The sequence below is a fragment of the Temnothorax longispinosus genome, chromosome 2, assembly GCF_030848805.1.
Source record: "Temnothorax longispinosus isolate EJ_2023e chromosome 2, Tlon_JGU_v1, whole genome shotgun sequence".
Classification (NCBI taxonomy): Eukaryota; Metazoa; Arthropoda; class Insecta; order Hymenoptera; family Formicidae; genus Temnothorax; species Temnothorax longispinosus.
The window spans coordinates 10,570,527-10,582,922 of NC_092359.1; the positions used below are offsets into that span (position 1 = coordinate 10,570,527).

General features: G+C 31.9%; 1 protein-coding gene across 1 annotated transcript; it reads right to left on the reverse strand.

Moving 5' to 3' along the window:
• Nucleotides 1-919: 919 nt before the first annotated feature.
• Nucleotides 920-4,749, reverse strand: LOC139808529 (protein unc-45 homolog B-like). Its single transcript, XM_071770603.1, has 4 exons — nt 4,334-4,749; nt 3,636-3,965; nt 3,121-3,558; nt 920-2,735 (listed from the first exon to the last, which is right to left on the reverse strand). The coding sequence occupies exons 1-4, from the start codon at nt 4,745-4,747 to the stop codon at nt 1,101-1,103; spliced, it is 2,817 nt and encodes a 938-aa protein (XP_071626704.1). The 5' UTR covers nt 4,748-4,749; the 3' UTR covers nt 920-1,100.
• Between the last annotated feature and the right edge of the window lie 7,647 nt (nt 4,750-12,396).

Sequence of the window (12,396 nt, forward strand, 5' to 3'; positions counted from 1 at the left end):
ACGTAATTAAGGACTGACGTGTTAAAAATTTGTGATTTAATTAATGCTCGATCGTTCTTACAAATGTATATCTTTCAGCTTCTTGACTTTAAAACCAGATCGCTGAACGTCAATTTCGAAGATCCGTATGAACTTTGGTCAGCTTTATTCGAAGAAGAGATACAAGAATTTGAGCTACTGATAAAAATAAAGAAAACGGAAAGGTTAATACCCAAGTTACTGCCGTGATGGACATGCCGGAAAGAAAATTATTTTAGTCCGTTGAAAAGGACCTAAGAAAATTTATAGCAATTTATAAAATATCCTATTTTGATATTTAACGAATTGCAGGTTGGTGATAATAAATTCATATGCTCAAAATGGTATAATTATAATTGTGCAACTAAACTTATTATTTGCGTTTAGGAAGTGTCCCTTTACGTAGCCTATAACGTAATATACGCGTTTTCGTAAAGATCACTCTCTACTACATTGGATATTATTTGAAATGTATCCAGGAGACTGCCCGTGTTTTTGTGACTATCTGTGAGAACATGAGAAACAATAAAATCTTTAAAGATGCGGACGAGGCAATAGAATCCGTTATAGAATACGTAAAAGTGAAGCCTCGTACACCTGTTTTAAATTTAAATGTAAACATTATAATATATTATTATTAAATATATATGTAGGTTAATGGGTTGCCACAAGATGAACAAACTTTATCGGTGCTAACATTAGCACCTCCATCTTGCAAGAATCAGGCGTCGAGATGAAACCCATCTATACGTCCGCGGCATCTATACGTCCGAGCTTCACCGATTGCTAGCAGCAGCGAAGAAACAAATTATAACCTGCAAAAGCGACAATCAGAAATTCAAAAAGAGATTTTCATAGAGACAAAGCGATGACGCAAGCCAGTAAAAAAAAGAATACTTTTGTGCTTGAAGAAGCTAAGAATATTATTGCGTAAAAAGCGCAAGTCTTGTAGATGAGAGTTTTGTAAATGCAAAGTTTCGTTATTTATTAATTATATTATACATTGTGCTGTCATTTATTAAAATAAAAAAGAATTCCATTAATATGACATTAAGATCCCAATTAACATTTATATAATTTTCTTAATCGACATGTTGTAAACTATCAGTGCTTTGTGACAGTTCGTCACTTTCGTCGTTTATTCTGATTTTGTCCCATTCTGCACCAGCTTCTAAAGCCAATTTCTTGATGTTGTTTTGTACGGTATCGTCCTTGCTCAGTGTTCTCAATGCTTCCATTATATCTGTTCTCATGAGTTTTGTAGCAATGTCTTTTGTATTTCTTATTATATTTAACGAAATTTCGATACCCTTACGTTGTATATCACCGTTTGGATTAGAGAATAAGTTGTATAGGAATTTTAGCGAGGAATTCAAATAGAGTATTTGCTTGCAAGCCTCTTTGCTGACCGCCGTCAGCATCGCTACTGTTCCAGCCATTGCCTTAACGGTATCTTCATCCTTGTCCATGAAAAAAAGTGTAAGATGCCAAATTTGATAAGGTCTCTGCTCAAAGTATTGGACAGCAACTTCACGGCATAATACCAAATTGTTTATGAGTTGTGCGGCCTTTCGTTTCAACATGTTGTTATCGTCATGCATATAGTCCTCGAATTTTTCAAATCCTGCCTCCTTGAATATATATTCTCGCATGCTGTTGTTGACGCTAGCTAGATTGCACAAAGCTGTTAGAGTTTCGCAATTCTTATTCACGGAACACTTCGAGTTCAGGAGATTTAGGATCGGCCGAACAGCCTGCATGATTATCTGACCAGAAACTGCAATTCCAGGAGGTATCGTGTAAGCTAGATGGACCAGGGCTCGCGAAGCATACTTTTTTCCTTTGTCTGTGCCATTCAGCGATAATGACAACAATGCCTCCGTACCGCCTTCATCAACAACTATTTTTCTCAAATTATGTTGACTGCATATCGCTTTGAATACGCGAGCTATCAATTCTTTGCAGTTCCAGCTGTCCGTTTTAGCGAGGTTCACCAGAGCGCTTATCACACCGGCATTCACTAACACGCATAGTCTTTTTTTCACAAAGTCGTTGTTATCTTTGGTCAGATATTCCTCGGAAAAATAACGTCTGATAAACATTACCAATTCTGTCATCTCGGGTATGAATTCTTTCTTGTCATAAGTGCCGCACAAGTTCACCAATATAATAGTCAGGCCGAAGACAACCGATTGATCGTTAGTCTCGGCGAACTCGATCATCGCTTTAATGGCTTGTCGGTTCTTGATTAACTCCTCTTTGACCTTGACGTGGCTAGTAAGATACGACAGGCTTTTAACGGCCCATTTTCTAATGTCCCTTCTTTTTTTGTGATTAATTAAGACTCGTGTACAAACCTTGGCCAATTTTTTCGTCGCTCCATCTGCGAACGGTTCGATAGTCGTGCAACTGCTCAAAATGCTTTTGTCAAATTTGCTTAACTTGCAAAAACCCACTAACGCTCGAATTTGAATTGAATCATCCTTAGATTGATACAGGTTCTCCAATATATTTACACTTCGACGTATAAACACACTGACTTTTTTATATTTGGTTATAGCGGCAACGATACATTCGCAAACCACTTTCTGTTGCAATGTGTCATCCGTTTTTGACATAGCAAAGATCATCTCAAAAATCTCTGGTTCAATAATAACTGCTTCCGCAACATCTAACGGACCGAATATTAAAGTTGTTATCGCAAGTACTATGCGCACCTATAAAACAATCAAGTAACTATTTATAAATTTTTACGTAAAGCAATATTTGATTAATATATCATAATATATCATAATAAATCAAGGCAGCTATTTTATTTAATTTTGATGGAAAATACGAAAAATTTTTAGTAAATTATGCTTCAGAAAATATGATAGATGATAAAGTCATACTCAATAAATTTCGATTAAACTCTGTTATTCGTATTCTAATATATGTGTAAGTTACACAGTATACAATATCGACAATTGAAAACGAAATTTTCTTTGACATTTTTAGAGATTATAGAGTTTAATTTGAATTTTATAAATTTTAGAGATTATAAACTTTGTTTTGAATTAATTTGAGTTATTAAAAAAAAACCGGTAATTTCAAAATTCATACTTTGGATTCTGTGTCAGATTTGGACAGTTTATCCTCAATAAATTCGTCAATGGCGTTGTTAAATTTTTCCTTAGCAACATCACTGTACATATTTTCATATATTTTTGCTAAGCACATACTGATTACAGTTTGCGTGGAAGATGTAATGTCAATCGAGTAGTTCTTTTTAAATTCCACCATTTCACTGGCTATTTCCATTAATTTTTGCAAACCCCGAAAGTCAACCAATTGTTCGGCCCAGTTTAACGCAGTGTGATGAATGTTACGCGTAATGAATTCTATTAATGTGTCTCTAGCAAGGCTTGATGTTATCGTTCTACTCGCATTCAACAAGCACGACAGAATCGTGTCAATTTTTTTTTTATGCATTATGCACAATGTTTTGTTGGGTTTTGAATCGGGTTTATCATTCATGCCGCTGTAAGTGTTCAATATAGTCTGAAACAGAATTACACAATAAATTAATTACTGAAATACAAATGTATACTGACTATATTTTAGTCGATAATATTTACCTGTAAACAATATTGAGATGCGTTGATTTTCTCTGTAGATGTGCTGTTCATTATATCCAGACACCAAAACAATCCAGCATATTGCACAATGTATTCGGTTCGATTAATATTGTTTTTGCATAATTCGCCTACAATACGAATCGCGCTACAGCTCACTTTCTCATTTTTTTCTACTTTTACAAGTTGTACGATTTTTGATACACCTTCCTTCTGGAATATCTCCTCGGCAACAGCTTCGTCACGTGCGAGCACAAGCAGATTAGTCATAACGGTTTCACGTTTCTTCTCATCTGCGCTCACGTTAAATGCTAAATCTAGCATTTGTGATAGCTAATACAAACATATAACAAAAGTAACCTATGCTTAAACATAATAATGTGTAATAAAAATATAAGTAACTGCTAGTTTATTTTAAAAATATAAATAACTGTGAGAGATAATATTTGTAGATATCATATAATTTCTATTTATATAGTGTGTGTAGACTATTAATTTCGACAGAAATTAATAATTATATAATAAGAAAAACTTAATTTAATTTTTTAAATTAAATTTAGTATTTAGTGAAACAAGAATTCTTATTAATATATCCAGTATGAGAAATATATTATTGTTTTTTTATTATTCAGATCAAATTATCATGTCTTGCGTGTAGTAAACTTAATAACTTAACTTTTGTAATAGTTATGTGTATTTACCTTGTCACTACTAATAATAAGATGTGGGTTTTCCTTGCGACGTACAATTTCAAGTAAGCGCGTCAACACGGGCTGAATAACTTTGTTATTTGGGTCAGATGAAATAATAATCTTCGCATCCCTATGTGCCTCCTCGAATCTCTCTAACGCTTCTAGTGCTTGACATCTGCGATACAATGCTTTATTACAACATATCTTTAACGCATTGTTGCAGTCTTTAATAACTTCCTCATAAATGCCTTGCTTTAATAAAGCGGCAGCTCGATTTTTGTAGTACACTGTTTTCTCAGCGTTGTTGTCTACTAGGTTCAGTGCGTTTGTGTAGTCACTCAATGCTTCTGACCAATTGCCTTTGTTAAACTCTTCGTTACCCTTCTCTTTCCATTTTCGTGCAGTCATATTTGACTCTGCCATGGTGAAATATCTCTACAACATAAAATATATGATGCTTTATATGTTTCAACGTGAGAAGACTCTCTGTGATATTTTATACGTATTATCTTAAATGCGAAAAGCATAGAGTATATATGAAATTAATTCTAAATAATTATATGCAAGTATGAGACATTAAAGGATCGAAAAATAACAATGCAATTGCTAGTGTAAGATCTGCAAATAAATTGTAAACAACAGTTGCCGAAATTTTTATATTATAGAGTGCTAACTTTCACTAGCATTGGAAGACAATTTTATTGTCGAACAATCATCTTTCACATAAACAGGATTATTGGAATTTATAATTATGACTAAATAATACCTCTAATAACTCGCTGACTTTAATTCAATTATTTATTGTCGATCGCGAAAGGAAAAGTTAGAGTTTGGATCGGCAACAATTTATGACATTATATTTAAATATTTTATTTCGTCTTATCGCAAGAAATGTAATTATGTTTGCTTTGTTGCAAAAATCTGGCGCGATTTACACTTGTCTGGAAAAAGCGTGCAAATATTATCAGAGACGCGCGAAGAATTTATTTGCGTGATGTTGAATCTCAACGTTTATGTTGAATCTCAACGTTCTTCTTTATAGAAAAACATCTAACTCGGGCCGTCAACCGAGTATTTGTTTATCAGTTTTTTTTACACATCCAGTTCGTTGGTCTTTTCAAATCAGTTCGGATGTGTTTCGTATAAATAGACTGGCACAATAGCCGGTAATGTAAGGATATATCAGAAGAAAATAAAGACTCGAGCAGCAGTATTTTTAAATTCGTGAGGGGTCACATTTTGATGAGATAAATATCACAGTTCACAAAATTTAATTTTTCAGTTACATAAAAAAGGAAACTTTATTATCGCATCGTTAAAGTACGTTCTATCTGGAATCAATTTTAAAATTACGACTTATTATAAAATTAGAGTGCCATGGCATTTGTCGCTTTTTTCTTCATGCAACATGAGATTCGTCGTGAGATGCATCTAAAAATGTGCGTTAAGTTAATGCGCTAATCGCAACTTACTCAACCTTGTGCCTCGTGCCTCGTGCCTTGTATGTTGTTTAACAATCCTATAGTGGAACTACTGGCTCGTTTTCTTTCACCGTTTCACTTAAACACGTTATACAATGGTTTTTGCATTACTTGTTTCGACGATATGTGAAAGTATTTTCGGACAAAATGTAATAATCTTACGTTTTTTTTTACGAATACTTATATTATGTCGAATTGGATCACGTCATACGCGGCAAGCTTTTATTCTGATCGTCGCAGCGAAACAAAACAGAATGTAAAACCTTTACCTGTCGAATAGTTTTCTCTTTGTAATGTTCTCTCGTATCGCACCTTCAAACTTCTTCTTCTCGCCCCACGATTGTTTACTAGCACTTTTCAAGGACTAACACTAAAACCGGCGAATGTTATCCAAAAAGAGTGCCATGCCGAGCGCTGTCTCCCTGCGATAGAATTTCATCCTGATTGGCTTTTCCTAGCTACGTGACCGACTAATGAAACGCGCGTCACGTGATTTTCGAAAGCGTGCGCGCTCTCAGCCACATGAAGGGTCATTAGATTGATTTTTCACAGAATACGGAACGAGACGATATTGCGGCGATAAGCTAACGATTTTTAATCGATCGTATTTTTTGTAATATTTGGACAACGGCAGTGGCAGGCAAGCGAAAGGCCGTCATTTTGTGATATCCAAGCGCATCATGCCGTCATGCCTAATCTTGCGTACTTTGTAACGATATATAATAGTAGAAGAAATTTTTCTTTTTTAAATCGTCTAGATTGTTTTTATTTTCTAAAACTTTTGGACTATAATAGATAATAGTAACTCGATTAAATTAAATTGCGGGCTTTCACTAATATGAATCTAGAAGAATTGCATTTTCCGTGGCTTCGAGATATATTCGCAATATATTTTATTACTAAAATTACGTTATTTTATTATCAGAAATACATAATTATTTTTGTTATAAGTAATTTATTATAAGTATATATGTCATGTATTATTAATGGAAATAATTTAAAGCTCCACTGCATACAATTTTGGAGCCGGTAGATTTTGTATTTTCTGCGCACGAATTTGAGCGGATTCAAGCCACATTTTTGCGACGTCGTAAACTGAGATTTCTGTTTTAAACAATTTACAATTCTAGTCAAACATTACAGTAAAATTCTAAAATATATTTTCTAAAAATCAGTCCGTAAATTCTCTCAACCATCATTATAGAACCTGCTTTTCTTGTACTACATGTACAATAAATTAAAAATTTAATATTGCACATTACAAATTACTCCAAGTTGTTTCGTACGCCTGTAAAGGCCATTGCACGTAACAAATTTTTAGTCATAACCGTAAGAACCGTAAGAAAATTGACCAATCATAATTGACAGTTATATAGTACAATTATAATAATATATACCTTAGACTAAATTCAATTTCTCTTATTAGCTTTGTGTGAATTTTTGAAATAAAATGGCTATAAATTATACAATATAAATATATTTTTTCAAAAAATGTATTATAACTATTTTAACTATAAGCTTAATTCTCAATAAGCTTTTTCTTTCCAATCGTTTATAACTCTGGGACTCTGTGCGCCTCGATGTTTATTATCGAGAACAAAAAATTCGTAGTTCAAAATTTCATAAGAGACATCTTCTATATCAATATATGATCTTACAGCTATAAGTATTTAACGAAAAATGTATTATACAAGTATTTTCTAATTGATTCGAAGAAGCACATCAACTAACGAAAACGACTTCTTAAAATTAACATATAAACAAACACATATTTATGATCTATGATCCTTCTGTAAATATCTTTGTCCACAAATGTTCAAAAAAATGTGTAACGGTACGAGTCTTTCAGTTCCATGAGGCATTGTATTTACATGACATATCTATCAAAACATCAGAGAGTGACATTGTAGTCAGTATTCGATAATCTTTCGAGATGGCAAGACGGCACTTACGCTGAGCTATTCCTGATAATAACGGCTTTCGTGGCGACAACGCATAATTGCTGCACAGAACAGTATTTTAATCAGCACAATTGTAATATACAAAGTAAGTCGTTAAAAGCAATAATTATTAATTATATTATTTATCTCTCGTTGAAGATATATATTTATATTTTTTGAAAGACAAAATACACACATAATTAAATTTCATTTTATTTCGTCGAGATTATCTATTCTCATGGATTGTAAATTTTTATTTTAAATATTTTTTACATCAATCGACATATTTTGTTTCTTATTGTTGCTGCGTGAGCTGGCAAAATGAGAGCTGGAAAGATTTAATATAATTTTGAAATCTTAACACATAGCGTTCCGAACGTAGAACAAAATTTAAAGTTATACAAAAGACGAGATTATTATTATTATTGATAAATAAATAAAACAATTTTATTAATAATTATATTAATAATTTGTTTTAGAAATCAATCAAAGATTTTTTATCTATTCTATATTTTTACTTTTCGGTCCATTTATTATTTAAAAACCGAGGAACGAAAATTATACATATATATAAGAAAGTCAAAAGGCCAAATACGAGAAAATAAAGGCTGCGGTCCGATTCACAGCGTTGTAAGTATCATTCTGTCTTCGTTGCACATCGAATATCAAACGAAGATAGAGCGATGCTTACAGCGCTGTGAGTGTGAATCCGACCGCAGCCAAAGAACGTTACTGTTAAAACCTAGCTTCTATAGTTTATTGTCCAAAGGTAGACAAAACATTCTGAACGTTTCAGCTATACTAAGTTTCTTTCAATAAATTAAACCCTTACAGAAAAGTATTACTGACTAAATAAACTTAAAATCTCAGTGATTTAATACTGTCAATATTTATTTAGGAAATACTGGGAAAATACTAGTAGTGATAAGTATTATAGGTAGTGATTAATACTACACAGAACTACTGGTGCTTAGTATTGAATTACTCACCGATATTTCGATTTCCGATATTTACCCGGCATAAAAAAAAATTATTTTTTTTCGAAATTTTATTACTATTTTATAACTAAATTTGTTTCTTAAGATGCAGTCTATAATTATAAATATTTTCTCGTATTTGAAATAACACTTACCTTGGTGGGATCGAACTCGGGACCTCTGGATCGTGAGCCAACTGCCTTACGTGGTAGACTACTTCTTAATTTGATGTAAGTGTTATATATAGTCTACATGTGTCATAACTAGCGCAAATATATAATTTTTCAAAAATCATCTTAAGAAACAAATTCAGTTTAAAAAGAGTAATAAAATTTTGAATTGGATATTAAAATGATATCCTTAGTACTATTTCAAAACTTGTACACTTTTATCACGACGAATTAGTACAGACCTTCATATAAAATGTATTTGTGCCTTACTTTTATCTCTTTTCCTTAATATTATCAGGAATTACCCATTATAATGTTTCTATACAAATTGTAGTACTGGTCAGTGATTAATTTCACATGGAATATTCAGTTCAGTACTTGAGTATTAATATTAAAATACTGGCCAGTGATTTATTACACATGGAATCCTTGGTTCAGTACTTCAGTACTAACATTGAAATACTCATCAGTAATTCAACACAAGTATTTATTACACAAGTATTTTTCACCTAGTATTAAATGCTTTCTCATCAGAAATTTAATACTAAGTATTCAATACTCGTCCTGTATTAAATACTACTTTCATAAATTACTGACCAGTAATAAAATACTATGCAATACTTGGATCACAGTGATTCAAGTACTAATAAATACTTAATTTTAGTATTATTAATACACAAAATAAGTATTTATTACTAACCAGCTAGTAATACTTTTTTGTAAGGGAATTATTCTGTGTTTAGAATATTTCAACAATAATACAACTTTTATTTGCTGATATTTGACCTCTCGATTTTTTCATATTGTTTTTACATCTGACAAATATTTATCTATTTATTATTTGACAATTATAATTTCTAAATTCTATCTAATAACTTCCGAGCAAAAATCTCTCTCAAGAAATTTAATAACCAAAAGTAATAAACATTAAATAGATATTAGGCGAAAATATATTGGGACGCAAATGAAACACAAGGAACAAATTTATCTTTTGCTTTTTTTTACAACAACAACTGCTAACCAATAACTAAATAATTCAAATTTTATTAACAAAATATGTACTTACGTTTTTTTCTTCTAATGACGAAATATTTTGTACAGTCAAATGTACACACGTCACTTACAATTAGATGCCTAAAATCCTTTTCAAAAACTAATTAAATTATTTTTTTTAATTCTTAAAAAATATAAGAGTAACAGAATAAATTAATTGCGAGTACATCGAGATGTATCCAATGTTATATATAAAAAAATATTCATTATTTTGCCCGAAGTAAATCTTATATATAGTCTTCTTGATAAAAGTTGGAATTATATTTTCTTCTTCTCCTTCTATTCTTTGGTAATTTCTATTTTCAAATGAAAATTAATATTAAATTACATTAATATGTAATATCTAATTACATTAAACTGAATTGTATTATTTGTTTTGTTCCAACGAAAAATTACAGACACCTAAGACGACGCGTACTAACATGGAATTCTCAAAAGTGTTACTACATATCGGCCTAATATTGGCCACAATCACGGACTATATTATCGCTGATGATCCAAAATTTATCTATCGCTTACCCGTAAACGCTATACCAGTTGATTATAACATTAGTCTGATTATTCCGCATCTCAAAGAAGGCAACACTTTTCACGGTGAAACTAGTGTCACCGTCAACATTGTTTACGCATCCTTTTACATAAGCTTGCACTCGCAAGAATTAGAAATAAATAAAACGGCGACAACGTTGATGAACCACACCATAATCTATAAACCGACAGCACATACTTATGACGATGAAACGAATATATTGACGCTACATTTCAACAATCAATTATATCGCGGTATTTACACCCTAAACATGAAGTTTGCTGGTAATTTTTCTCAGGGTGGTGTTTTAGGCAATGGTTTTATGAAAATTTTATACACAGTTAAGGAAGGAAACAGCACGTAACCAAATATTAAAAATATTAAAAATGTACTTATAATGTACATACGTAAACGTTATTTGTTATTATCTTTTTTTATTTATTACTTTTATCGTATATCAACTTGTAGCTTTGTAATTATTAAAACTGTTTTCCACTATGTCAGTACAATTACAATAAAGTATTTGTAAGAAGTGCATGATGTAATGTTTAGAAGAATGATTAACTTCAGTTAAAAATAAAACGGCATTTCTCTTTCTACTTTTGACAAAATAATTATTACGTATAATGTAATAATAAACGCAATAACTAGTGTTCTCTAAACTCTTGCGTCCTACTCGTCACGAATGGTAAATTTGTCATTATTTGAAGAACTGTTTAAAATTACAAGTTGGCCGCAACGTCCTTCGCGCCAAATAATGCCAGACGAATGTTTCCATGTTGGGACGAGCCAGCGATAAAAGCTTATTTCATGATCTCCGTAATGCATCATCGGGAATACAGAGTATTGTTGAATTGGCCGATACGAGAGAAGTACAATGTAGAAAATGGCATGATGTGGACACACTTCGATCGCACTTTTACAATGTCCGCTTATCTCGTGGGAATTGTGGTTGTATCTAATTTCGTTCGCATTGGAAACGCAGAGCAGTCCAATTCTGTATGGTGCAAATCGTCTTTGACATCACAAGCAAGTTTCATGCATAGTACTGCCGAAAAGATCACGCCGCTCTTGGAGAAGTATACCAATAGAACCAAAGGGATACCGAAAATAGATCACGTCATGATACCAAATTATCGCTTCGACGGCATAGAAGATTGGGGAATCATTATTTACGAGTAATATATACATAACTAGAAGGATTAGTAATATACATAAGTAAAAAGATTAATATTAACTTTTTAGAACTGGCTAATTACTTTTAGTATTCCACATTTGATAATTAAAGACACGTTCGTTTCATGAATATTCAAATTTTATTTGAATATTTTCATTCTGAAATTGTCTCAAACAAATTAAAGTGTTTAATTAATGTGTTATGTCATCCCGTCTTTCCATTTATATATTTACGTTTACGTACATATAATACATATATGAAAATAAAGAAAATTTCAAATTTGTTTGAATTCCTCGCGTAAGAGAATCATGAATAATATCATTACTAATTACTTCGGAACAAATTAGACTGCATGCTAACGATGAGAAAGACTATGCTTAATCACATTATGTATATTATGTTATGTTTTGTCTTTTAGCGAATCAAAAGTTGTCTACGATGAAAGCAAAGATCCCACATTTCGGAGAAAGAAAGTGGCGTCGTTAGTAGCGCATGAAGTTCGGCAATTTTATTACCCCATTTTGGTGGTCTGACCTGTGGTTAAAAGAGGGATTTGCTGTGTTTTTCCAGGAGTATTTCCTCAACAAGGTTATTTAATATTACTAATGCAAAGTTGCTCATTAAATAGAAAAACAGGAATTAAATATTTCCACATTTTCATAAAATGTATCAAGACGGAGCTAAATATAAATAATGACACGTTCTTTAATCTGGAATTATAAATAAAATTGTAACCCATTCATTT